At 38.1% G+C, this 27,874-nt stretch overlaps 1 protein-coding gene across 1 annotated transcript in view; it reads left to right on the forward strand.

Moving 5' to 3' along the window:
* Window positions 1–473: 473 nt before the first annotated feature.
* The window catches only part of utrn (utrophin), a 168,055-nt gene continuing 140,654 nt past the window's right edge, over window positions 474–27,874 (forward strand). The window contains exons 1-20 of the mRNA XM_016662912.1: window positions 474–552; window positions 9,451–9,512; window positions 10,323–10,415; window positions 11,604–11,681; window positions 12,979–13,071; window positions 13,546–13,718; window positions 14,326–14,441; window positions 15,496–15,662; window positions 19,945–20,175; window positions 21,516–21,697; window positions 22,201–22,351; window positions 22,594–22,713; window positions 22,898–22,999; window positions 23,318–23,425; window positions 24,243–24,422; window positions 24,640–24,788; window positions 24,879–25,002; window positions 25,104–25,191; window positions 25,905–26,149; window positions 26,238–26,406. Of these exons, the coding sequence (XP_016518398.1) occupies window positions 489–552; window positions 9,451–9,512; window positions 10,323–10,415; window positions 11,604–11,681; window positions 12,979–13,071; window positions 13,546–13,718; window positions 14,326–14,441; window positions 15,496–15,662; window positions 19,945–20,175; window positions 21,516–21,697; window positions 22,201–22,351; window positions 22,594–22,713; window positions 22,898–22,999; window positions 23,318–23,425; window positions 24,243–24,422; window positions 24,640–24,788; window positions 24,879–25,002; window positions 25,104–25,191; window positions 25,905–26,149; window positions 26,238–26,406 (2,695 nt within the window). The 5' untranslated portion in view covers window positions 474–488. The remainder of the gene's footprint in view (window positions 553–9,450; window positions 9,513–10,322; window positions 10,416–11,603; window positions 11,682–12,978; window positions 13,072–13,545; window positions 13,719–14,325; window positions 14,442–15,495; window positions 15,663–19,944; window positions 20,176–21,515; window positions 21,698–22,200; window positions 22,352–22,593; window positions 22,714–22,897; window positions 23,000–23,317; window positions 23,426–24,242; window positions 24,423–24,639; window positions 24,789–24,878; window positions 25,003–25,103; window positions 25,192–25,904; window positions 26,150–26,237; window positions 26,407–27,874) is intronic.

Genomic DNA, 27,874 nt, shown 5'->3' on the forward strand with positions numbered 1-27,874 from the left:
GTTTTTTTTTTTTTTTTGGCGTGTTGCAAGTTTCACTTTCATGTAAATGTTATTTGAAAAGATTGTTGCTGCCATGTTAGCCACTCTGACTGTATTTATCTGCTTTTGTTTGCTGCAATAAGGGAGTCTGAGAGCTTTTTCTGGTTTTTATTTCATTTTTATGGATTAAATAGACAGGTTTCTAGCTTTTTCCTGTTTCCCCCTCTGTTCCTTATTAAATAAATGTCATTTAAGTATTTGGAGAATGAATGTGTAAATTGGGTCGTTCCGCCCAGCACCCAGTTAAACCCACCCAGTGTACTTGATGCACTTCTCTCTCACCTCTACTTCCTCTTTGTTTTTTGTTTTTTTACTTTCCTCTCTGACTCTGCCACTACCACCACCTTGTCTTCCTCTTCCGGATTAGTTGTTGTCATTTCTTTCTCGTGCTCTTTATGCTCTTCATTCTTTTGATGTAATCACTTTTCATCATGAATCTAAGCCGGTGGATGTCATGGAGAAAGCGTAACTTTTTCAGAAAGAAGGGGAAGAATGAATATAGCCTCGACCTAGGTAAGGTGATTTTCTTTCTGGTGTTTGATTGCGCCTCTTTTTCATAGCGTCAGCGGTGAAAATCTTCTTGGGCATCCTTTCCTGAATCTTAAGTGTTTCTGTGTACTTTCTCTCCGTTTATAGCAAGTCAAACACAATGCAACAAATATTTTTGATAAGTTTAGGGTTACGTAGTGAGAGCATTTGCTTTACCATCAAACATAGAGAAACTAGGCTGCCATTCTGATTTGGATTTAAATTAACAGTGCTTGCTTAGAAAGAAATGTAATTAAGCATTAAATAAATACATTTTGGTACAGTTTTTAATTAAAAAGCTCTGATGGTTTCAGAATTGTCTAATTTTGTAAAGCTCTGACCTGCTGATTCCAATTTTTTTAGCCTTCTTGCCATGATTGGTCACTATTTAGGGAGCAGAGGAAATGCTGTACCATGTATGTATTAGTGGAGCTGCTGTAAAACTGGATTTGACTGTCTTAAAACTGTGTAAATCAAAGCAAAAATTATGATGCTGACATGTTAAAATGTTTGTAGCATCTCATATTAGCATCACCTAAGGGTCGTGTGTGCATTTCAAAGAGAAAATAGATCTTTACCTTTAACTTTTTCCCAGACAGCTTTGCTGTATTCATTTTAGCCTTCCTGTTATCTGCTAAGATTTTGCTCCATTCTGTCTTTTACACCCAGAATTAAACTGGCTCACCATGTTGTATAAGCAGTACTTAGTAACGTTTATACCTCTGTGCTTCCTCTCACTTTAGCATGTTCATGGATCGTCGGTAAATGACCAGATGTTTTAGTTTCCAATTATCACTGATCAGGACTGATTAAGCTGAAAAATCTCATTTTAGTAACCCTCAAAATGTCTGTAAATCTCATTTCTTAAGTTCCCCTGTTGGCCATCTCTTTTAAATTCATGTTAATTTTCAGTCCAGATGCAAAACACTGCTTCAGATTGACAAGAGTACCAACATTTGTTTTTATTACACTGCGCTTTCTTATTGTATCCACTCTCTGAGTGTCATATTGTGGTTTTACATTTCATTAATGCCATTTAAGGGCCTCTCCGTTATGGTAAAGTTGGACATGTTTTGTTTCAACCAATCAGGTGAATTGGTTTTTATCAAAGACAGAACAGAAAGTTAATTCCACCACTATCATTATATCTTGAGTTTGAGATCGCTTACCCATCTCTGCCTGATAGACCCTCCTTTGTCTTTTGTCTTTAGCTCGTGACAGCAGCAAACGCTGTGATTCTGCCAGAGCGCTTTATCTGTTAACATCCTCTCTCAATCTGTAGTATACGACTCCCCACACTTGGCTTGCTCTGTCCTGTCCTGCTCAGCCCTGATTCCCTTTTCCCTTTCATGGACAGTGTCCCTCTTTCCCTCCCTTCTTGTTCTCTCTTTGCTGCTGCTGCATTCTTCTGCATCGGTCAAGGAGTGACCGATGCAGAGGAGAGTCGCCGAAAAGGTGACAGGACTACCTGGGTCTATTTTACGTCGATATTCTTGGACTATTTGGGTTTGTGCTTTTTTTGGTTTTCACCGCTTCCTCTGGTTCAGCACAGCCGTTCTTATGGGCAAAGATGGCAGAGCATGAGCTCAGACTCAGAGGTAGGAACTTTTGACAGTTTCGGTGACAGCCAGTTTTCTACATGCTTAACAGATGTAAGCTGCAGATATTGGTGACCAAATGCACACTTGTGATGCTTGTGAGTGATCAAAGCACTTGCAAGCTTTTGAGTAGCAGATTGAAATGGTTAATTGTAGTTGTTGCAAACATTTTAAAATGTTAGGATTTGCAGGATATTAAAAAAAAAAAACTACTTTCTGGGTATTGTTAGATTAAAACCGTTTTAAAAAGGAAACTCTTCAAGACGCCATTTACTTCAATGACGGTCTGTTTCATTTGCTTCTTTAAAGACATAAAAGATAACACCTGAGGTTTTTAATTGCTCTGAGTCAATATGTTGAAATTAAACTCAACATATTTAACATATTCCTTCATCAACTCCATCAGTACTTTATAGTTAGTTAGTCTAGGGAAACAACTTTTCAGTGTGTTCTAGGCAACGCTGAATTTGAGGCTTTCTATTTTCACTCACAGCTAATGACAGCATTTCACGCACCTACACGGACCACAGGGATACGTGTTAATCTCTCCGGACGTTCAGTGTGTTTTCCCTACAAATTCCTGGATCACCGTGAGGGAAGAGTGTCAACAAGGCTGCGCTGACTGGGGCATGCTTAGACAAGTGACCACTGAGGGGAGGAGTAAGGCATGCATGGGAAATTATAGGAATTCTGTGCATTCCTATAAACCTACTAGAGTAAGAATAATCCATATCTCAGACGATACTCTTTAAATATGTTGGAGTTGTTAAAAAAAAATGCCCTAATTGTACTTATGCATTTAGTGCTTATATGTGCAGAGCTTATTTGTTAGAATGTGTTGAAGTCTGAAATTCAGATCCGCTTTAGATTCTTTTACATTTTGTGTTTTGCTCTTTTGGTGTCCGTGCACTGCATGAAACTTTTTCAAGAGCATTTAACATCACACCCCACTACTAGAAAACGTGTAAATAATTCATGTTTGACATTTCAGCTGTTTTTCAAAGCAGAATCAGAACTACATAAGGAGTGATAATGTATCGTTTGGAACTCCAGAATATTCCAATATTATTCTAAACAGACAGATTATTGTGGCCACAGAAAAAAGGCTTTTCTAAAGGTAATGCACTAAATAGAAGAGTATCAGTCTATTGGTTACACAAAAATATAAGGTGAGCAATCTCACTTTCTCCAACAACGCACTAACTATGGTAATTCAGAAAAGATGTTTGTATACATAGTCTAAGAGGGTGGATTTCACTGTATAGATCAAAAAGAATGTTGATCTGTTTAAATCTTCTCTTGCCACTAGATTACTGTCTTTTGTGCACCTGTAATTTGGCTTACCTTTCATCCGCCATGTAGCTTGAATTTACTTTTTAGGTCAGTTTCTTTTGTTTTGAAAGAAATTGCAGTTTAGTCATCACTATCAAACAAATTATGCACAGAAAATTGAGACTTTTAGCTGCTTCCATTCACTGTCAGAGTGGTTGTTTTCCGTAACCACTCTATGGCTTAAACTAATTTTCTGGCCACATAGATTGTAAAGTTTAATTCTGACTCACACAAGTCCCTGTCAGAGTAACATCTGTACTCAGAACTAGAGCCAAAAATTACATTTACTAAATTATTGTCTGAATTTAAGTTTTCTGGATTACAGTTTTTGTCAAATACAGATACCTTACGAACACTACTTCCTTCTCAGGTGGCCATCGCACTTTGATTTTGGTGTTTTGCACATGCTATCTTCAATATTTGGAAAACCATGGCTGCCTTGTATATATATATTTTTTTTCTTTCTGATACCTTCTTTTACATATTCGCCCATGTTTGGTGTGAAAGTAAATAAGCTACTGTGAGCCAAAACACAACTGAAGAGGATATCGACTTCAAAAGCTGACTGAGAAATCAAAGTGCACAGATAGTTTTTTGTTTTCTAACTTTCAACATTTCCTTTCATTTGCTCATCAGTTTTTAAGATGGTTGTTTACTTGTGCCCAGTCAGTGGCTGCACATATATCTATATCTTTCACACTATATCTTGAACAAAATAAACAAAAACTGTTTTATTAATCAGGTAAAAAAATCAAGCTAGTAATTTGTGCATCAAACTTTTAAATATTCCTTTTTGTTCATGTAATGAAGTCTCATGTTTGAGTCTGTCTTGGAAACCCTGATGGTTTATTTGAGTTTTTTATTTTTATTTTTTACCTGCTTCTCCCTGGTTTGTAGTCACAGGTTCTCCACCTGTTGACAGGAGTAAAAAAAATTATTTTTATAAGCCAGCTGTGTTTTCTCAGTTGGTAACTTTTAAGAAACATTTCTTTCTCTTTTTTTTTGCTGTCAATATTTTGACCTCCTGATTTGGAAGTGAAAAGTTTGAAATGTTAGATTATGCATTTGTTTAGTTGGTGTGAAAAGCAAAAGGATTTAACTTGGAGGTGCTGATGCTGACTTTTTGTGCATTTGTACAGCAAATTGAGGACAAGCTTGAACTCTGAATCCCCTCCATAATATAATCCATTCTTAAAATGGGTTTTGCCACTTATTGCTGGGTTAAATGTGCAAAGTCCTGATCACCAAAACCTGATGTGTTTGCATCAGTCAGTTATCTGAAACATGCTGATGGGACGCATAGGTTGAATATTTGATCTGCAGCTCTTGCCTCACTGTGCAATGCAATCTGTTTATTTAGACATTATATCTCTATCATCTGACCAAGTGACCTATAAAGGTTGTGTGTGTGGGTTTTTTTTTTCCTAGGGAACGTTTGACAGCTCTATTAAAGTGTTGGTGGTAGCCCAGAACTCAACAGCAAAAAAAGACTGAATTTAAAGGGACAATGTGCAAATGGATCATCTGAATAGAAAGGGACACAGCTTAACTGATTTACTCTGTAACAGTTAACATGCATGAAAAGGAGGGTCTCATCTGCAAAAGAGTTTGTATTTTATTGCAGCCATTACTTCTGGTTGCATGTAGCACACATTAATGTAAACCCTCAGGAGATTTAAATGTAGTGATTTAGTTTATTGCATGGCAAAGCATAAGAACACAAAAGTCAATCTTCATTGACTTTTGTGTCAATGAAAAGTCATTTTCCTTAAATGTCGATTTAAGGACATTAAATCGACATTTAATGTCCTTAAATGTCGATTTAAGGACATTGTGATGTCCTTAAATCGACATCACAATGTCGATTTAAGGATTTTTAATCTATTTTCTTTTATTCAACTGAATAAATATCTATGCGTCTTTAAACTGCCGTGAATATAATGTGTTCTCTGATGGAAAAAGCACAGTAAATGTGAATGTTTTAGCAATAGATTATAAGTGCTCTCCTGTCTTTTAAAAAGGATTGAATCATCTATATTGATACAACTTAAACGTACATTACCTCAGTCTTATGCCGTTGCGACCAGTGCACCAATGCAGTTTGTGTGTTCTAGATAATAAGACCCATTAAATATAGCCTTGAGGTATGTCTTCTGTCCTTAACTTGGCTAGGGATTTTCCTAAGATTATGCTCTGTAATTCTGTTATTTAACTTTTTATAGCTGGAACTTTTATAGCCGATTCAGCTTCACATGTACCCTCCAATTATGTGCAGGGATGTACCTTGTCCTTGCTTATTGGTGTGTTAATATTGTTCTATGAGTATTGCAACTGTGCACAGACTCCAGTTTGTGAAGGGGATGAATTGCATGACTATTTTCTTTCTTGTTCATCCAAACACACACGCACACACACACACACACACACACACACACACAACCTTGCCACTACTTTGATCTGCAGTTGGACATTCCTGTGCCCTGGTGAGAAGGTGAAGTAGACAGATAGAGGGAGCGCTGTTCATGAATCATGTTTATTGTCTTTCCAAGATAGGAAGGTACAGAGCCAAGGAGATCTGAGTCTGCAGGGACCTCAGAGTCTTGATTGGGGTGCTGATAAAACTTTAAGGATGGGAGGCCCTATATGGAGCCTCCAGAAAAGGAGAACTGATATTGTCTTGGCAACATACCTGAAGAAAACCTGTCACACTTCTTCTACTTCGTGTGTGTAGTTTTTTTTTTTTTGTCATTTTTTCTCTCACTATTTCAAGAAGAGATAAATTAATGAGGTTGTTGTGACCCATTTCTAGTTTTTGTCACGTTTAACCTGCTGATTTGTTATAAGAACAGCTTTCAAAATAAGTTTTTACTGTAAAACAGTTGTACTATTACTTAAAAGCAAAGATAAATTATGTTTATGGAGTTCACATTTTAAATTGTGTTTTACATCTTAGCAAAATTAGTCTGGTTAGCATTGCTAATGGAGCGATCTGAGTTTGTTTTGAGTTTGTTCGTTTTTAAAGATCCTGCCAGCATTTCCACATGTTTCATATAACTGGAAATTATCCTTTTGAAAGATTAAAAGGATAAAACACACTTGTACTTGGTGTACTCCACTGAACCACCTTGTTTTCAGCTTAATGCGTTTCTCTCTCTGAGCCTGAATGAACTGATAACATGTCTTAAAATGCTTCTTTCTTGAGACCTTTCTGCATTTATGTGCTTCTTCTGGCTACATTTTTAGACACATACAAATGGCTAACTTTGAGTCTTCCTCCCTCACTTCGTACTTTTTAACAGAAAATGTTGTTGGTGGTGTCTTTTGGTAGTATCTAGCTATGGAACATCCACAGACTGGAAAAAGGTTTTCTTCTTTTTGTTGTTGTTGTTGTAGCTGACTTCTGGTCATCGGTCAGGATAACTTGGAGTGTATTGCATGGACAACACCTGATGGTAAATCATAGATTTGTAAGCTGAATAAATTTTTCTTGTGAATTTCATTTGTCTTTAAATTCCCATGGGCATCATGTTTGCTGTGTTGGAAAAAGTATTGTAAATATACAAGTGAATGTGGAGTGAAAGTTTTGGCTATAAATTACTGTATAAGTAAACATTTTTCAAAATTATCTTACCTGATTAGATTTCTTCTTCAGCTTATCAAGCTGAAAAGTGTCTTATTCTGTTCACCATCCAATTTTTAGTGCATTTTAAACCTATGCTGATAAGTTCTCCTTTTATTCTTGTTTTCTATCCTTTTTTTTTGCCATAGTTTTGCTTGCATCAGTCACAGCAACCCAAACGATATAACCAAAGTTATAATCTAGCTGTAACATAAATACTTTTTTGTTTTGCAGGTTTTATTGTTTATCCCTTGTAACTACTTTAAAAGACGGATTACAAAACTAGACAACCTGCATAGTGTTAACCTGCTTAGACATTTAGTACCTCCTGTTTTTTTTCTTTTCACCTATCTGGTTGTTCTGCTTATTGTCTCTGACATATGGATGTCAGTTTAAGGTGCTACAACTCCCTCAGTATCATAGAGGTAAACTGTCTCCATTGGAAAAGTCGGAAGCCATCCGAAACCTGACAAAATAAATCTCTTTCCGTTTCCTCACCTCGTCTCCCATCCTTCTCTGGCCTCTCCATCCGTTACATTCTTGTTTTTATATCCGTTTCACCCAGCCGGCGACCGCAAACACACACTTTAAACACTCCAAACAAAGGAGGTGGTCACTGTGAGCCCTGATGAGTTTGACCTTTAAACCTTTTTTCTAGTTCATCCTGATCTACAAACCTCTAGGCAAAGTGTTTTCCTAAATTTTGGCATCCTGGTAAATTTCTCTAGAAAGCCTCAGAAAACATAACCTCCCATCATGTGGGGACGCCATGTTGAGAAAGAATTGTTCGCCAGCGTCGCACTGATTGCTACTCCTGCAGCTGATACTTTGTAAAACTTCTTTGGCCAACAGTTGTGCAACATTACCCAAGGTTGGAGCTAGGCATGTACAAAAAGAGCTTTATTAAAGAGTTAAAGCAATTCACTAAGAGCTGCAGGAAAAAAGTTTTTTTTTTTCCTCTAAAGTCATTAATTTTACCATAAATGTCATGTTAACTCGTAAAATCTGAAAACAAAACAAAAAAAAAACCTTCTTGAATATTTCCAAACATCCAGGGAAAAGTTGTATTCCTCTCCAATGTTTGCAGCAACTTGTGGTATCTGCCAGAATTAGATTAGTTTAATATTTTGAAGGGCTATTTTTTTTTTACAATCTATTTTATTTATGTTTTTTTTATGTATTATTTCTGGTTGTTGTGTTTTATGTTGGATATTTAAAATATCTTCCAGTTCCTGAGTGGGGTATTCTTTACAAAGTTAAAGTTTATTGGCCTTTGAGAGGGCAAGCTTGCATTATTATGCCATTATCAATATATTGCTTGAAAATGGTCTCAAAACAACAATATGGTTCATTTTAATAATTTCTGGAACAAACTACTGTTCAGCAAAATTTGTTATTGTCAGGCATACATACTTGACTAAACGGCAAAATTAATAAATTTTTTCCCCCCTTTGGTCACATCTTATAAAAGAGCTGCACTTGAGAAGGACTTTCTCTTTGCCTGCAGTGCAAGATGGCTGCCACAGAGAGGGGGCACCGTCTCATGTTATTTGGCCGGAGTGACTTATTCCATCCTAGTAAACTGTTGCACAACGAGTGTTTGAACTTAAGACTATCAAGAACCACTGTAAAATATTTAAAGATGATTATTTTTATGTATTGTATACATCTCTACCTGGGGTGTTCGAGTAATGACAAGGGCGCTTTAAATGACAGTGCCGATTTTATTTTTCACACTCTAGGCGTACTACATGAGAAAGAAAATAAACTTGGCATCTTTGTCACTTCATCGACTTTTCTGTGGTGCATCCAAGCTGCTCTGATCCAGTACACGAGCCAGCCATCGCTCGGTGACATCAAAGCAGCTGACCCGGAGCCCGAACAACAATGAGGCCTTATTGGAGAGCCACGTCTCGGAATAAAGGCGGAGCAGTGAAGGAGGGAGTCGAGTGGGAAGAGAATGTAAAATATGTGTACAGTCTGACTGTTGGAACAGTGTAAATGGACAGGGGTGTGTGCACACGAACAAGTAGATTTGATGTGTCAGGCTTACGTCTGAGCTTTGACATTTTAGGCGACATAGTCAAAATGTTCCTTTTCTAGCTTCATTTGGTTCCTGTAATTTTCTGACGTTTGTGCCACATTGATCTGAATGCTTTTAAGCCATAATTGCCTCCTGTTACAATTATCACTCATCAGTGTGTTGGTGGAAGAGGGTCAGGTTGACCTGAAGTGAAGTTGGCCCTAAAAATAAATGTGTAGAGTTAAAAAAAACAAAAAAACCTGCCTCTCACAAGACTGAGGAAACTAACTGTCCTATAACTTTCCCTACAGATGAGCATGACGCTGTACAGAAGAAAACATTCACCAAATGGATAAATGCACAGTTCTCTAAGGTACGTGAAGCACTGGATGCAATAAAGATTTTTGTTGCTGCTCTTAAGACACAATAGATAACGCACCTGTTTTCTCCAAACAGAGAAAAACTCTATGTGCCTCAGTGCTGTGATATGCTCTGGCTATTTTAGTTTTTAAATCTGAACATTTGTCCTCTGTAATCTCTGCAGTGGAGCTCTGCTGTTCACAGACGAGTAGACTAAATAGTTAAATGTTTACAACAACTTTGTTACAGGTGATGAGGAATAAATACACGATTTTTGCCTAGTGGATGTCTCAGCTCACTAGTGTGCCTAGCAACCATTTTCTTTCTTTCTTTCTTTATATATATATATATATATATATATATATATATATTTGCTGTCTAGCTTTGATTTTTAGCCGAGTTATAAGTAGTATGGATCCACTCTGACTTGCTAGATTCTCACCACTGACACTTGAAGTGCTGGGTCAAATTGCTCTATTTGTTCCAATAAACAAGCCATTTGACTCAATCATAGTGTTTCAGTTAGTTTTGCTTGACACTTGGGTATTTTTGCTAAATTATGCAAATAAATAAGTATAGAAATGATTACATCTCATGTAAGATCTAATTATCAGTATTTGCTGTAGGTTTAAACCCTTGTCTGTTATGAAACAGGATACATACGAGTCTTGACAAACTAGGAGTAATTTCCTGCTGGAAGATATTTTTTCTGCCCTGAGATCACGTATAGATCATAGTTTTTGCTAGCCTCTTTTTTGCTTTCCTTTTAATTCATATTCAGCCCAAAACTAATGAACTTGTTCCTTTTTCTTTGTTTTCTCAGACAGGAAAGACCCCCATCAAAGATTTGTTTTCAGACCTGAGAGATGGAAAAAAGCTACTGGACCTGTTGGAGGGTCTCACAGAAACAGTCCTGGTCGGTTTGTCCACCTATATTTACATTTTCAAATATGTTAAACAGTGAAATATTTCCTAACATCTGCTGATTTGGTTCAGTTTGTAGTTTTTGGGTTAATTTTTCTGTTTGTCAAACACCAAGATTTGATTTTTTTTTTTTGTATTAAAAGAATCTTTGTTGTTTTAGGTCAGTAGTTTTCATCCCATCCATTGTATAGGTGTTAGCCTACCTCCACACACTTGATTTATATGAGCGATTTCCAGGCTTCTGCAGTACTCAATGAGGAAGTAGTGCATTCATTTGATTCAGGTCTGCAGGAAACATATGAAGAACAGTGGGTCCTTTATATACTGTTATGCTTTATGCAGTGTTTTTGTGGCAACATTGTTAATTTAAGAATTATATCAATTTTGTTCACAACATTCACGATTTTTCCAGAAATGGTGTCTCCTTGCCCAGAGAAAGCAGTGTTTGGGCGTTAATGTTATGCAACTTAAATATTTATTTCTTGATTATGTTTTAATATATTGTCACATTGTCTTATTAAAATGTATATAAAATAGATATTGGTGATTTAAAGAACAGATAGTGCACTTATTATCCTTGTGAAACTAAAAAAATATGGTTATTTTTATCCCATCCCTCCTCCATCCATCTTTGATTCCTTCAGCAGAGTATCATGTTTCTTGCACCTGCAGTCATGTTTAGTGCCAGCTGTCTCTTTGCCATATGTGATGGCACACCGATATCCACTCCGTCTCTCTGATACTGGAATCCTAATGCTATAATTGGGTGCTAATGAGTGGTAGAGGAATGCAAAGACTTAAAAGGGATTTGCAGTTGGCTGCCGTTCATCCAGCCATTCTTTCCATAAGTTGGCCCGTGGACAATGCTGATAGGTTAATGGGTGTGATGAATGTGCGGTGTAACACGCTACGCTGAGTGATGACATGGTTTTCCTCCATGTAGCATTTCACTTCCTGTTATTTATCCTGTTCCTGAAAGGACTTGTTTATTTAAGGTGGATGAGTGTTGGTGAATTTTTCCCTCTCCTGAAACCAGCATAAAAAGTTTAATGAGCTTCAAAAATAAACAAGAGTAGGAAATGTTTGTTGTCCCCATTCGTTTGGTTCCTGTTCCTTCATTATGGGTGGCGAGCTGTGAATAAGCTTTTGGCTCATTTCGGCTGCATTTCCTCTTTCTCAGACCAAAGAGCGAGGTTCCACCAGGGTGCACTCCCTCAACAATGTCAACAAAGTGCTGCAAGTTCTGCATCAAAACAATGTGAGTTCTTGGTTTTTCTGTTCTTGACACTGTTTATCATCAAAAAACTGAAACATATGTTTTTTTTAATCATGTGAAAAAAATGCAAAAAAAAATTTGGCAAAGTTTCTTAGAAGGAAATTATATTTAGAAAGAGAAAATTGTGATCTTTGTTTGTTTTATTTTTTTAGAAAATATTGGATCTTTAATCAATCCAGATATATTTTTACATGTATTTTTAAAAATTTTGATCCTATAACTCCTTCTCTTACAATGGTTTAAATTGTTTTGAACTTCTTTGCTGGGTCACGTTTTCTTAGCCAGTAAAGCCTCTGCACCCCATCAATCATTCCTTTAATGTCTCTCCTTGTTTTCATATATAGTTCTCTGCATAATATCTTGACCCAAGCAGTAGGAGCCAAGTAGAAGGGCAATCTCATAGGAAGCAGTTGAGTCTGGAGGTTTAGCATCCTGCTGGCTTTTCTCCTGCAAATGCCAAAGAAACTGTTAGCTGGTCACAAGTTTCCCTGAGGAAATGCTGTTGTGCAACAATATCCAACATCTAAAGTGGATTCCTGTTGTTTTTTATGTTTTAAATCATTAACTATGCCAGACTTTATTTGCAATCCTGGTGAAACCTATAAAAGGGACAGTTGTTCATACCTCTAACATTCATTTTAAAACAAATGCAATTAAAGCATTTCTTAAATTTACACCTAACTGTTGATTAGGATTTTTGTATTTATTTATGTTTTGTTTTTTTTAACTAGATACTATTATTAAACTTTAAACCTTAACATATGACATCAAGAACAACAAAACAAACAAGAAAAAACACACATCTGATGTAGAGTTTTGAACTTTTGGGGGTTAATATATGAAAAAAAAATGCTACATTCTTCCAGTGGAAGAACTGGGTGCAAATAAATGTGTTCAGTACTGTGAACAGAAAATTCTCTCTGTGAAGACAAAATCCAGTTTGGTCTAATTAATTCAGGATTTGGGTCAGAAGTCAGCTCTACATGTAAAGAAATGACTTCATAATTCAGCCAGACACATTTGAAGTTCTGTTCCACTTGGTGACTCTAAACTCAGACATATTTACATGTAAACTTAATACTCTATGCCTCACCCCATATGATGAGGCCCACTTTGGAAGTTGTGCGGTTGTAATATAATGAACTGGAGAAAATTGGAGAAAACATTATTTATGTAGATGTAGTTGCGTTGCTAACTCAAAAAACATGATGCATAATTTGATGTTACTTTCAGTGTTGCTGTGTAAAAGACACTCATTATCTCTTCTTTTTCTCTGTAGGTTGATTTGGTAAACATCGGAGGGACCGATATTGTCGATGGAAACCACAAACTGACGTTAGGCCTCATCTGGAGCATTATTCTTCACTGGCAGGTGAGAACTTTCCACACTCAAACTGCAAGCACACATGGTCTTATTAGTGTTTGCTTTAATAACCACTGATGCTCCAGAGGGACCAGAAAAACGATGATGGAAACTCTGTATCAAAGTGCACACAGGCGTTCATCCATGTAAACATGCTAATCATTCAGAGCTTTGTCAGTTTGACTTGCTGAAAATATAAGCAGCTGCTTTTTCTCTGAGGCGGTTTCTATTGCTATTGTTTGTTTTAATACCACAGAAGACAGTTTTGCTACTGAGCAACTTATTCTTGTTAATTTCTTTTTATAATATTGATGATAGTCACTTTGCTAAAGATATACTGTTTTGACCTAGAACAGAACAAGTTTAGTGTGATTGAATCTCTTTTCAAATGGCGTATGTAATGTAGGGCATCGATTGTATGTGAAAATGTTTAGAGTTCTTTTGTTTTTGTTGAGTTCATAATATCTTTGTTTCCATTTGTAGGTGAAGGACATCATGAAGGACGTCATGTCCAACCTGCAGCAGACCAACAGTGAGAAGATCTTGCTAAGTTGGGTACGACAATGCACGCGCTCGTACTCGGAAGTCAACGTGCTGAATTTCACCACGAGCTGGTCTGACGGACTGGCCCTGAACGCAATCCTCCACCATTTCAGGTGCAGACCCTAAACACTCCTGTTGTATCGACAATATTTTCGACAGATATTTTTAGGCTTTGTTAAAAATGCCAGAAATGTAAAGTTTTGGTGTAAGGTACTGCAAAAGTTGCAGAAGGTCAGGGTGACAGGTCAGCATCTATAGGGTGTGTGTGTGTGTGTGCGTGTGTGTGTGTGTGTATGCTGCTTGACTTTTTCCCTTTAGGCTTGCTGTGTCACTGTTTGCTTACTCTCTGTGTGCTGTTGCATGTGAAGGAAAAAGGGGTTAAAGGGGGTCAGGGATGTTTTCCCCCTTATGTAATCCCTGTCCTTAGTAATGGTGACACACACTGGCCTGGGCGCTGTGAGAACAACCAGTGTTGGTTTAGACCTGGGCCTAGGCTTTAGTTGGATCACTGAACACACATTCCTCACCCGCATCAGCCACTCATCCCCCCCGAGCCTCCACTCCCTACACTGCCCAGAAACCAGCCTTTTTTGTACACAGCATAAACTGTTGATAAAATGTGAAATTATTAATGACTGTTCCCATTTTCAGTGTCACTGTTTATACTGTTTCTTCCCCCCCATTCTCTGACGGTATTACTGGTTTTCTGTCTGTCTTCAGGCCAGAAGCATTCAGCTGGGATCAGGTGGTCAAAATGAGCCCTGTGGAGAGACTCGACCACGCTTTCACCTTCGCCAAAAACCAGCTAGCTATAGAGAAGCTCCTGGATCCCGAAGGTACCGTTTCTATTTGTTGTGGCGGTATGAATACTTTTTTTTCCTGGCAAAAGTATTCATACCTTTTAATGTTTCTCAGATTTTGTCCCATTCCAACCACGTGTCTTTTATTGGGATTTTATGATATACATCAAAACAAATTGGTGTATAATTATAAATTGGAGGCAAAACAATTAATGGAAATGTTTATTGCAAATTCATGAAGTGAGTCTGTGGGATTTTTGTAATTTCTTCATCTAAGGTTGTAATGTTGAGGTCTGGAAAGTCACAAGATTGGCAAAAAAAAAAAAAAAAATCACTTACTAAAATAAAGCATTAAGAAGTCCAGAGTTTGCCATAAGTCATGCAGGGAGGCCAGCCAACATGTGGAAGAAGATGGTCTGGACAGATACTATAGATGCAGAATGCTACATGTTGAGAAAAGCTAACAATGCAAACCATTCTTTGTAGCACATGATGTTTCAGCAGTGCTACAGAAGCTGGACAAAGTTGATGGGAAGATTGATTAATATAAATGCATTGAAGGAAACCCATTAAAGGATGAAAAACAGTTTTCAGAGTTTGTGTGCTTATATTCCAACAAAATGTTAAATCTTGTGGCTACACAAAGTGTATGGATACTTTTTCAAGGCTCTGTAAAAGACCCAGACTGAACTATTTTTGTAGTCCCTGATGCGTATACTGTGATGAGGAACACGGCTTTAAACTCCTGCCAGCTCCTAAAAATCTCACTTTAATGCCTCGAAGTTGTTTCAGTCTGAATAGTCTCATTTCAGGTATAATCTACTTTATATCATGATTGTCTACACCTGACCCATATCAACACCTTTTTTAACGTGTTTCTACCTGCTTTTGTCCCTTTCTATATAATCTCCTCCTTTTGTTGCCTTTAACTACTATTCCTGCCTGCCCACGCTTTGGTTCTTCCTCATGCAATTTTCACCTCTTTATCTCCTCTTTCCAACCTCCTGCTTCCAATATTCAACTGACATCTTGATCTTTCTGCCTCCTCATCTGTTTCTCTTTCTCTGGCTTGCTCATTTCTCTGCCTCAGATGTGGCGGTGCAGTTACCAGATAAAAAGTCCATCATCATGTACGTTACCTCGCTGTTTGCCGTGCTTCCCAAAGATGTGAGCATGGAGGCTATCAGAGAGGTGGAGACGCTGCCTCGCAAATACAAAGTGGAGGCTGAAGACTCAAATCCAGGACTCGGCACGCAGGTATAATATAAATGTTTTATTATACAGGAGGGTAAGAGCTTTTCCATGTGGTTAATTCTGGGCTCTAATGCATCAAACTCCTGTTAGGAAACCAGCTGTATTTTGTCTCCCTATGTTGTCAGCATCAGTCACACCTCAGAGGCAAATTCCAGACACTCGCATGACTTTAATATTCAGTCTATGCATTTATTTGCAAGAAAATGCATCAAGGTTCACTGAGATTACAAAAAGTTGTTTGCTTTTTTGTCATAATGTTTTCTGTAGTTTACAGTGAAATCCTTTTATTGTGATGTTGTATTTTGCTACATGAGCCATAGAGTCACAGCCAGCTGGCTGAGAGTTGGCACTTATATTTTTCCCTCATTTTATTTAATAATAGCAAGTTTTGTATGTTTCAGACTATTTCTGGTTGGGAAAAACATAAAATATTAATGGCAAGGAAAGTAAAGGATTGCCACCACCACGTTTGCCAAGTTAACACTTATTAAAACTACAGTTGACAAGCTGTGAGCTGACTGCAGGCTTTACTAGATCAGATAACCCAATTCATTCTTTAACTTGTTATAAAGATCTGCATTGCAGTTCAAACAAGTATGTTTTTTGTTTGCTTGCTATTAGTAACATAAAATTTTTTTGTGAAAGTCACACCAACATATTACAAATGTCACTTATAAGCTTATTAATCAGTCTGCATGGTGTTTCTCACTCAAAGAAAAGCGGTGATGGGGTCTGTTACACTCCGAAAATATGACACACTGACGGCCATGCTTGGTCGACTTTGAGGAAAATAAGGCAGAGAGCAAAAATAGAACCAGAGTACCTTGATGGAGACCCTTTGAACTTCTCACACGGAGACCACGGGTACATCTGCTTTCCACAAAAACTCAAGGTGTTCTTTTTTGGATGAATCTTGTGATGGATGGAAAAAGACCCGTAGCTGAAGCACAGCTTTGCAAATAGAAGCAGATTTAGTTCAAAAATGATTTTCTTTTAAATGGTCTAGAACAGAGGTCCCCAGAAAGTGGTGCAGAACAAAATTAAGTCTTTTTTGGAAGGACACCCCAAAATGATTGAACCAAACTTTGAATACCATTGAAATGTAAAGAAAACCTCTTTTTTTGTTAATCATTCTGTATAGAGGCATAGAGCTGCCACTCTTGCAAAAACAAAAGAAAAAAAAGTGCTTCATCACATGGTAAAGTTATTGTTTTTGCAATAAACATTACATGTTTGTGTACAATAACAAGACGGTAGTAAGAAGTTATTACAATATACATATTATTACATTTGAATGATTTCACATTTTTTCTTGCATAAATGATCTAGTTTAGTTTCCAAGGAGCTTCAACCTCCCCTCCTGTAGATCAGTGAGAAATGCTGCCACCTTCATCAGGTCAGACTCATTTTTCCTCCTGTTCAGCCCCAAAGTATTTCAGTTTCTCTCTGCGTACATATTATTGTCAAAACAAAGTCTAAGCTGCTAAATAACAGCAAAATCTAGTCATGGTTCAATCCAAGAATTAAATAAAGGGTACAGCCTTATAAGTCCGTACCCCTTTTCACCTCAAGCTGGTTGTTTTTGAGTGTCAAACCTGTTGTGGTTGTACAGAATCATTTTCACATATCATTGTCTGAATGATTCTCCCAAAGCAAACCAAAACTCTGGTGTGTGGTGGAACCAAATTCACATTTTCTACTTCAACTCCAATGCTTAGTTTACATCCAGTTTGAAGGCTATTAGGATTATTGTATTTTGTGTGCCTCTGGACAGAATGAGTCACCCCCACCTTTAAGAAAAAAAAAAAAAAAAAAAAAAACGCAGCTGCCTCCGTTCTCTCCAGCTATGCTTGTGAAAAGCACAGCGGGCATGGGCAAATTGGGAGCAGAACCATGACTCACTCCTCTGACATTACCCAGCAGACCATGCTGTACACTGGAAACATCGAGCTGTAAATGGGATGGAAGGAAAGAGGGGGATGGATTGGGGAGAGTAGAGGCAGAGAGTAGAAATCAGCTTGCTGCTGGCTGAGCTTTAGTTTGTCACTGAATGGACTCCCCTGCTGATTCTTAAACTTGTAATCTGTGCACAACATTGCTTTGACCTCCTAAAAATCTCCCAAAATATCTCTGGACAACAGGAACTGCATTGGTTAACTTTTTTTTTACCCTTTTGAGCCAGCTGTTTTGACTTTATCCACAGCGCAGCTTCTGGTCAGAAAATCCCCAAACCACCTCTTAGGTTTTTATTACCTGTGGGCAAATACTTAACACACCCTGGACTGGATTCTGGAAAAGTCGTCTTGAATAATACTCTGATTTGTTCAAAATGAGATTTACTTTCCTGGGACATTCTTCCACCCATATGAAGTGATGCAGCTGGCAGCAGAACTGACTGGAGGAACAAGAAAGACCCATTTGTTTTATTTGCAGACATGTTTCGAGGCGCCAGCAATGACTTTTGGAGATCGATTTGTTGTCGTTTATCCTTTAAGCACTTTGTATTTTGATATTGTTGAATGAAAGCATGATAAGGATGTGTAGTATTGCATTATATGATCCATAATCGTAACTGTAGAATTTATGAGGGCAGCGACAGAGTTAAGGAAATCATCTGGTGATAATAAAGCGCTCTTTTACAGCCGTGCACATCTTTAAATAAAGCAATGGTTAAGATTCCTTTCTCGGTCCCTCCCTGGGTTGTATTTCTGTTTCGTACAGCAGCGTCGGCACAGTATGCTGCTGTTTTTTTTTTTATCCCAAAATTTCCAAAAGGCCACTGAATATTTTCAGCTCCTGACCTTTTCCTGAGCTTACTGCTCAGGCCTCGCCACTGTGTAACTCCAGCCACCAAAACAAAGGCCCATTTAACTTTTCGCTGTATTAGTCTCTACACACTCATAAGGATTTCTGTCCTGTTTGACTTGGCATGCTGACTGCTGCTGCTGCTGCTGCTGGTGCTGAGGGTTTATCCTGTTCAGCTACAGACAGATTAGCTGAGTTCCTTTGACCTTCCCTTCAGGAAAAAAAAAAGTAAACCAGTAATGCTTTCTCTGAATGGCTAGGAAAATACATAACTACTCTTAAGTTTATAATTAGATCATTGTTTATTGTACAGTTTAGGAGAAGTGCAATTTGAACTAAAGCTTGTCTTAATTTTGTGTGTATGTGTCACACAGCACATTTTTAAACCCTTCTTTCAGATTCTCTCCTTGTGTTTCGTGCCAGACGGCCTTTTCATTCATGTCTTTGACTGTACATTTACCCTCATCTTGGTTCCTGCTGGATACTTTATTGTTTTGAAGCTCATGTTCAGTCCAGAAATCTAGACCAACCCTTTGCAGTGTCCTAGGGAGACCTCACAGCATCCCGTAATAAGCATGCAGTTTTTTGACCCAACAGAGAGGTCACTTTGTGCTCTCCAAGGCTACACCACCCCCTCCTACATGTCTGTTTCTATTTTAAATCTCTTCAGTTGATGTGCACAGATGCAACTAAAGTTAGAAATAATGAATGCAGGGTGTGCACTGTGTTTTTATAGACATTATATGTGAGATGTATTGGTCTAATTTGGTTCTTTCCGAAAGTATTTGTACCCCGGGAAGCTCAGAGACAGACTTTGAAATACTGTTGTTAGTTTAGAATGGTTTAGCACCAAAATGGATGTTATTGTTATGTCAACCTTCCAGACTACTCAAGTCTGCTGGTTCTGGTTTGCTGTTCATCCTCAGAACCAGAACCAAACACGGAGAAGCAACATTCAGGTTTATGCATCACTAATCTGGAGCAAACATACAAAAAAACCCGCAAAAATGGCTGAAACACTGAATTACTTTAAATCAAGTACGGTGATTCAAAGGTTCTTGCCTCGATTTAGACTTAAATTAAGACTAAAAACTCACCAGTTTAAAGTTTCCTTTGATTCATAATAACTGGACCATTGATATTTGATGAGGTTTATTCTTGATGATGGCATTTGACACAATATTAAGTTTGTTGCTTGTTTCATAAGCGGCTACTATTTTATGTTTTTTTTTTTTAATCACGTAAAGCACTTTGAACTGCCTTGTTGCCAAAATGTGCTGTACAGATAAACTTGACTTTGTGTTTACAGCTTAACACACCTAGAGGCTGAAACTTTTGTAGATTCTTCACAAAATAGCACATAATACGTTTCCTGTGGTTGCACTCTCACAACGTGAACAAGTTTTAGGGTTGTGAAAACTTTTGTAAGGTTATAATGTTACAAACTGGATGAGGACCTAACTGGAAGTCTATGTTTCAGAGTGTGCAGATGGAGGAGGCAGGCAGCAGCCCGCGACCCGAGACCCCCAGCACCCTGATGGAGACAGAGGGGGAGATGGACGGCAGCCTGCTGGAAGTGGACCTCGACAGCTACCAGACGACTCTGGAGGAGGTTTTGACTTGGCTGCTGTCAGCCGAGGATGCGCTGCATATTCAGGATGAGGTGTCGGACGATGTGGAAGAAGTTAAAGACCAGTTCCACACACATGAGGTAAGACAACTTGCATGGACTCAAACACTGTAATTTACCTTCTTGTCTCTTTGTCAGGCAGAAGCAAACATATCCTCAAACTGTAGAAAAGCAAAGCATGCTCTTCGAGGTTACACTTTAGAATAGGGTGCTCTGCTGAGTTACAGAAGTTTGATATAGATTTGTGTATATAAGATGCAGTGCACATCATGCTTGACGCACCCACTGGCTGTTTTGTTGATATCCGTCACTCTTCACTGCGACTTCCAACGTTATCTGCCAAACTGATGCCTTCCTAACCAGCAGTACATGCTCCGTACTTGTTGGGAATGCCAGGAATTTTACTGAGTGCCATGGAGCTCAACTCTCCATAGGCTCCCGGCCCAGCGCTGACTGGCTGGCTGACTTGCTTGCTTGCTTGCTTGACATGGGGGCGTATTTGCAAAGTTTGTGTCTGAGCATGTGTGTGAAGGGGCTTTGAATGGATTCCCTCGGCTGAAATGCGACTGTTTGTGGAGCTGAATGCCTGGAATCCAGGTCAAAGCAGAAAGCTGGTTGGGGAGACACAGAGCAATGAGATCTAAAGCCTCTTTAGCAGCCAGGCTTATCAAATGGCTTAAAATCAATTCTGCTTGTTTCGCTCTTGTTTTTACACACTATCCACTAGCAGAGACTAAACAATAATTAAAGTTCTCAGCAATGAAGCGTAAATGTATCACTCAAAAAGAAATCTTACAGAAATGGATGTGAAGTAAAGTCATTAGTTGAGCCTGCTTTCTCCAAGCTTTCAAGTAGTTTAAGTTCAGTGTCCTCTTTGTTCATGGAGATGGAAACCTTGCTTGGACAGCGATAATGGTTTGTTGTCGGGTGGTGTTCATTTGGTTTCATTTGAAGATGACAGAGTGAGTCAAATGGTTGAAGATTATTTTTAAATTAATAGGTCAGGTTCCTGTCGCCTCAGCTGTACTGAAATTTTATGGACTATGGTGTAAAAAGGTCTTGTGTAAGGAAGCCAAAATGTTTAAAGGCACTTTACTATTTTTTGCTAAACGAGTGATCAAATATTTTTGGCATAATTACGCCAGAAGGTTGGTAAAGACTAACAGCATGTGATTTGGGTGAAAGTTAGAAAGGGGACATTTAGCAAAAATATTGGGGTTTGAGAGTGCATCTGAGGTTGCATGTCTAATTTTGATAGAAATTTCAAAGTAAATTCAATTGTTTCAGTCATGCAAGTCATTGTAAAGTTTTTCCCTCATGGGAAACGAACTGTTCAAGTAAATAATTAGAACCTCCAAATGACAAATAATTCATGCCCATTATGAGAGTATACAAACTTCTGTCCCCATCTTTGTCTGCAGGGGTTTATGATGGAGCTGACCGCTCATCAGAGCAGCGTGGGCAATGTGCTGCAAGCGGGAAACCAACTGATTGTTCAGGGCAACCTAACAGATGAGGAAGAAGAGGAAATTCGAGAGCAGATGACTCTCCTCAACTCTCGCTGGGAGAGTCTCCGAGTGGCCAGCATGGACCGCCAGGCCAGGTGGGGACATCCACGTACTAAAGCTACAAAACATGATGGATCTATTGCAGATTACTACTGGGATGCGATGTGTGGTCGACTGCAATATTTTCGGTGTATTACATTGAAACTCGTGCTTGCAAATCATACATTTGGCTTCTTGCATGGACTCTTGCCATGTGCCAATGTAGATATTAATTAAGATTCTGAAACTTGAAAAGACTGATGTAGGCACTGTGATGAAGGAAAAGAGGAGTAGAGGAAAATGTATGTTAATCACAACAATTTGCGATGTAATAATATTGCGATGTTTTTTTGTTTTTCTTCTTTACGTTCCTTTGTACAGTCGTATTGCATTTTGACTGGAAGTTTTTCCTTCAGTTAATGTAAAGATAAAAACACATGCTTGTTTACATTTTGGTCTTAGTACAGTTTGGACTAATACTCAGTAGAAGTTGAAACTTAATGTACAGAAAATCATGCTTCGTCCTTCTGTCCTGAACTTTTTCCGTTCTCGTTTCCAGGCTCCACGAGGTTCTGATGGAGCTGCAGCAGCAGCAGCTACAGCAGCTCTCTGATTGGCTGACACTGACAGAGGAGCGAATCAAAAAGATGGAGACGGAACCAGCAGCCAAGGACATGGATGTTTACAAGGAAAACATAGAAAAACATAAAGTAAATAAATATTATACTTATGTTTAATAAAATATCTCCCTTCCGCTTGTTGTTCTAGTCTTACTGAGCACCTTTGTGATGCTTTATCTCTAAATACACCTCTCCTCCAATCACTTGGCAAACATCAGATCCTAAACTTTGACTAGTCAACTGGACTTTTAGCTATGAAGCTGAATGACTTTTCTATCATCTGCATTTACAGCTAATCACTGCACTAACTCAACTTTGAATTTCTTGATCAGGAACTTCAGAATGACTTGGAGGCGGAGCAGGTAAAGGTCAACTCTCTGACGCACATGGTGGTCGTGGTGGATGAGAACAGCGGTGAGAGTGCCACTGCTGCCCTGGAGGAGCAATTACAAGTGAGATACCATGCTTTAAGTCTGTGAGATAATCAGCTGAATAATATTATGTACTTATGTTATGTACTTAAAGATAATTTGCAGAAATTATTTAAATTAATTTCTGCAGATGTTAGAAATAGCTTGAAGTTGATTTGGACTTTTATTTAAGCAGAATATATTTATTTTTGTTCTTTGTTTCTAGTCTTTGGGTGAGCGCTGGGCAGCTGTCTGCCGCTGGACAGAAGAAAGGTGGCATAAGCTGCAAGAGGTTTTCTTAGTTTGGCAACAGCTTTTATCAGATCAGGTATGCAATATTTTTGCTTCATACCGCTCAGTCATCTTTCCTTTTATTTAAATGGTTCATTATAACAACTTACTGGAGAAGAAAAAAACTGATCCACATACAAGCAGAAATACAAGTTTCTGCTTGTATTTTAAAAATCAGCTTGACTTTAAGACAATAATGACAAATTTAAGTTGATGAATTTGCTCTTTTAAAATATTTTGGCAAACTGAATATTTACATCTTGGTTGTATTTAAACAATCAAAACAAAACAGTTTAACAATTACTTTCTAATGCTAGATTTGTAAATGAAAATTAAATAATTTTCTTTTTCACAGAGTTTGATTAGAGAATGGTTGGCAGAAAAAGAAGAGGCTTTAAGCCACGTCCAAACCTCCAACTTCAGAGATCCCAGTGAAATGAACGCGAATGTGCGACAACTAACAGTACGTAGAGAAAATTCTGTTTTATGCATCTGGCGCTTTGCTCTCAAATGTAATTCAGTGTACTGCATTTCCAAAATCTCGATCATCATGTGAAACATTAGGGCAACCCAAATTTTCAGTTGCCTGTTTAAAAAAATAAATAAATAAATTACATATTGATGTCCATCTTGTTTTTAAAGAAGTAAAGAAAGTGTTTTAATTGCAATTAAACTACAAGAAAAATAAACAGTAGGTAGGCTTTCCTCCTTTGGATGGATCACTTTAGTGAGATGCATCTGGAAGCCGAGATTCAAGTTGTTTTTCTCCTCCTGCTGTCAGGGTGAATTTCTTTCTCCCTTGAATGTCCCCCACTTACTGACAGTTTTTTAAATTGTTTTGAGACCTCTTTAAATCTCTTACTCATCTCATACTTTCTTTTAGAAGGCCTCAGATTTTATTTAATCTCACCATGGTGTCCATTTTTACCTAAATAGCCTACCTAACTATATCTGAAAGCTGTAAATGGCTTTAAAATGCCAAGTAATGATGTTTCCATCACATCGTCCTGATGTGATGCACCTGTGTGTAATTTCAGCTATTCTAAGTGACAACACATTTGGGTTGTCCTAATTTATTTTCTTTATCAGAAACTCCTTTATTTTTACATTTTACACAAGTTTAAGATTTTGTTTTCTTTATATTGTCCAAACTGATATAAAATCCATATTAGGACTAATGCACTGTCCTAATTTATCCACATCTGTAAATAAAAGATTGAACTTTTTACATTCTCAAGAAATCCTGCAGTAAAAGTTAAGCTTTACTCTTATCGTTTCAGATTTTAAAGGAGGACATGGAGAAGAAGAGGCGGACTCTGGACAAGCTGTCGGATGCAGGTCAGGATGTGATGCAGCTGCTTCAGAGTGCCGAAGCAGGAGCCAAGATTGAGGCCGACACAGAGGAGCTGACTCACAGATGGGACAACCTTGTTCAGAAACTGGAGGACTGCTCCTTCCAGGTGTGCACTTGGAAATATGTCGTCATGATGCTAACATGGACATAAAAAGCTACTACTCAAATCTGGATGTTTATCAATAAAAGAAGTTTCAGTAATGAAAACAAGAGTGGGCGTACTATTAAACTTTACATGCTTTCCTTTGGTGTTTGTTTTTGCTTTTTTAGTAACTGACATGCAGAGATGGTTTTCTGTGCTTCTTTCTGTTTGACACTTGAAGGTAATGGAGGCCGTAACAGAATCTGGAATCCCTCAGATGGAGGAAAAAGTGACGGAGGCAGCAGCTTCTCCTGCTGTTGATCAGGAGCTGGCCCAACCTGCTCCTGCTAAGAAACGACTGGTGGAGACAGATGCAGAAATCAGACGAATGTAAGAACTTGAAACACAGCCTGCCTCTCCATTGATGGAAACTAAATTACAAACAGACCTGCAAACATGAACGCATTTTATTTTATGCAGGTTTGAAAATAAGCTCTCTGACTTAACAAGCTGGATTCAGACGTGGAAGATGTCCGCTCGGTCGCTGTGCTCCATGCCCCCTGAAACCACAGCTGATGCCCCAGACCTGCAGGAAAAACTAAATGTAAGAGTTTTTTTTTTACTTGAATGAATGAACTATGGTCATTTTATTTTAAATTGGCACCTTATTGACAATATATCAATTATGTTTAACTATGACTTTAGGAGCTGGAATTGCAACTGAAGGCAAAGGAAAGCACAGTTAGGGAACTAACAAAAGAAGGACGCAACCTGATGGAGCAACTAGAGAGGGGTAAGAAAAATATTTTTTCCTGACAGACAATAAGTCCTCTAACAAGCCATTTAATCCATTTAAATGTGTGCCAAGAGCTCAGCTTCTGCATTGACTTGCAAAAACATTCATCCCCTTTTTATCTTTTTACATTTTCTGCCATTAAAACAATTTTCAATTAATAGATGAATAGAGCGATTACATATGCCCCTTATGAAATAAAATCCCATTAAAATATATTAAAGTTTGCACCTGTATGATGACAAATTGCTAAAAAAAGATAAACTTAATCAAAGAAATTTCCTTTTCCCCTTTAATTGTGCACGTCTTGTCATTTTTTAAATGACTTTTATGTCGATGTGTGATGTTTTCTGTGATGTTCTTGTTTTATTTAGTGGTAAATGTCAACAGTGTGAGTATATTTGTGCATTTTGTGGATAAAGGATGAAATATTTCAGCCTACAGGCATGCTGATTTCATATAACTATTCAATGAAACTCTAGACTTTATATGACCGCTTTGTTCTGGCAGCAGCGAAACAGCAGGAATCCTGTGACGGAGTTTCTTCCAAGAAACGATTTTATTCTTGTTCTTTTCAGTTTCCTATGGACTGTTTTTAACATTCACAACCTAACTGCGATACTTTCAAATGAAATTATAAAAACCTCTCGACATGGCACGGTTAATTATTGGAGTTCTTATGTGACACATTGCTGATTTGTTTCTTTCTGCAGAGGGAGCAGGTGTGGACTCGGTGAGGGAAAACGTAGACCTGATTCAGACCGAGTGGGACGTCTGTTCCAGGGAGCTCCAGGCCGCCCGAGACCGGGTTCTCACTCGGACCCGGATCAGACAAGTTTCCTCGGAGCTTGCTGACCTCAACCAGATGTTGGAGAAACAAGATCAGTGGCTGGCTACAACTTCACTCGTAAAAAGCAACAACGAGGTTGAGCTGAGAAACCTGAGTGGAGAATGTAAGGTGAGGTTTACCACATTAGTCCCACTTAATCTGCTTTCCTAAATTAAGTTTTTATCCTCAGTTTTAACATCTCCTTTTGTGTTCCCAGTCCCGCCTCGCTCAGGTCACTGCCGTAGGTCCGCGACTCGAACAGCTGTCTTCGGAGGCAGGAACTCTTGGAACGGTGCCGTCTCTGAAAGACAACATGGTCGTGGTTTCTGCACATCACTCCTCCACACTACAGCAGCTGCAGAACAGAGAACAAGACGTGAATCAAGGTAAACATGCTTGGTTATGTACAATTATTTCCAAAAATATCCACACTCTTCAGCTTTTTCAATTATTAGACCAGCAAAAGATTATACATGGTTTTTAAACTTTACAAATTGTGGCCTTCGTTTGTATTTGACCCTCTTTGCTGTGATGCACCTTAATTAAATTTGGGTTTGTGAAAGCCTCAGATGTTTGTTAGAAAACATTACTGAACAAACATAGTCACGAAAACCAAAAAGTGTTTAAAGACTTTAAACATTCCAGCATTTTGTTCAACTTATTTTCTGAAAATGGAAAATATATAAATGGAAATGTACCATTGTGGATTTTTTTTTTTTTTTTTTTTTTGTCAGATGAGACAAAAATTTAACTTTTTTTGAAAACTGGAGTGATGTTGACCTTCCAATAAGATAACACTAAAAATGCAGCCAGAGTTAAAATGAGATCATTTGGATTAAAGCAGATTTATGTATTAGAATGACTCACTAAAAGTCCAGACCTGAATCATATTGATAATCAGTGGTGATGATCAACATCTAACTTGACAAAGGTTGAGTTATTTTACAAAAAATAATATGCAAAAAAAATTATAAAATGGTATTTCATCTGGAGGATAAATTAGCTCTTAAACACTGTGCAGGCTTTATGCTATGTTTTTTGGAAGAACATGTTTAGCTTTAAGCAGGATCTGATCTCCTATTTAATGATAAAAATCTTTTTCTCTTTTTCACTGAAGCTCTTACATTTACAAGGAAAGCAAAACAATAATGGCTAACATCAGTACAGCTGCTCAGGAGCTGTGTAAATTTGACATCAGTATTTTTTATTGAACCTTGGCTAGTCTCGAGTAATAATAGATCTTGCCCTTATATGGCCTCCAAAAGCGCACAAATTTACAGCAGCATACGCAGGAGATTTTATGCTAAGTCAAATGTCTGTCAGCTTGTTTCTACCCGAGGACGTGCGTTGGATATAAAACAGTCCTGAGAATCGGTCTGTGTTTTAATTCCTGAATTAATGTGTGCAGATCTCAGCCAAATGTTACCTCGTAACCTGAATAAACTCTTGAACATAAGTGTCTGTGAGTGTGTTTTGCTGTGCCTGGGAGCTTTTTAAGACAGCTTTCCTTTGGAAGGAAATCAGTTGCTTCTGCTTGAGGGTACTCTCGTGATGGGGGCTCTCCATCTTGAACTTTCACTTCCTCTCGGCTCTTGCTCTGTGTAAACACAGTCCGATTATGGAAGCATTAAATCACCTGGCAATTAACAGGCAACAAAACAGGAGGCAGGAGAGACGGTTATATAGCAGAGCAGGAAGTGGTGAAACACGGCGATTATGAATATTTATCATCCTCCCTCAAAGTAGAAAACGCACAAACTGGACACCTTCTTCTCCTTGCACAAGTTTTAATATTATATCCCAGTCTTATGTGTGATGTAATCTTCTTAAAACTTACATTTACCTTTTTTTTTT

This window comes from Poecilia formosa, unplaced genomic scaffold (assembly GCF_000485575.1).
Source record: "Poecilia formosa unplaced genomic scaffold, Poecilia_formosa-5.1.2 Scaffold1, whole genome shotgun sequence".
NCBI classification, from domain to species: domain Eukaryota; kingdom Metazoa; phylum Chordata; class Actinopteri; order Cyprinodontiformes; family Poeciliidae; genus Poecilia; species Poecilia formosa.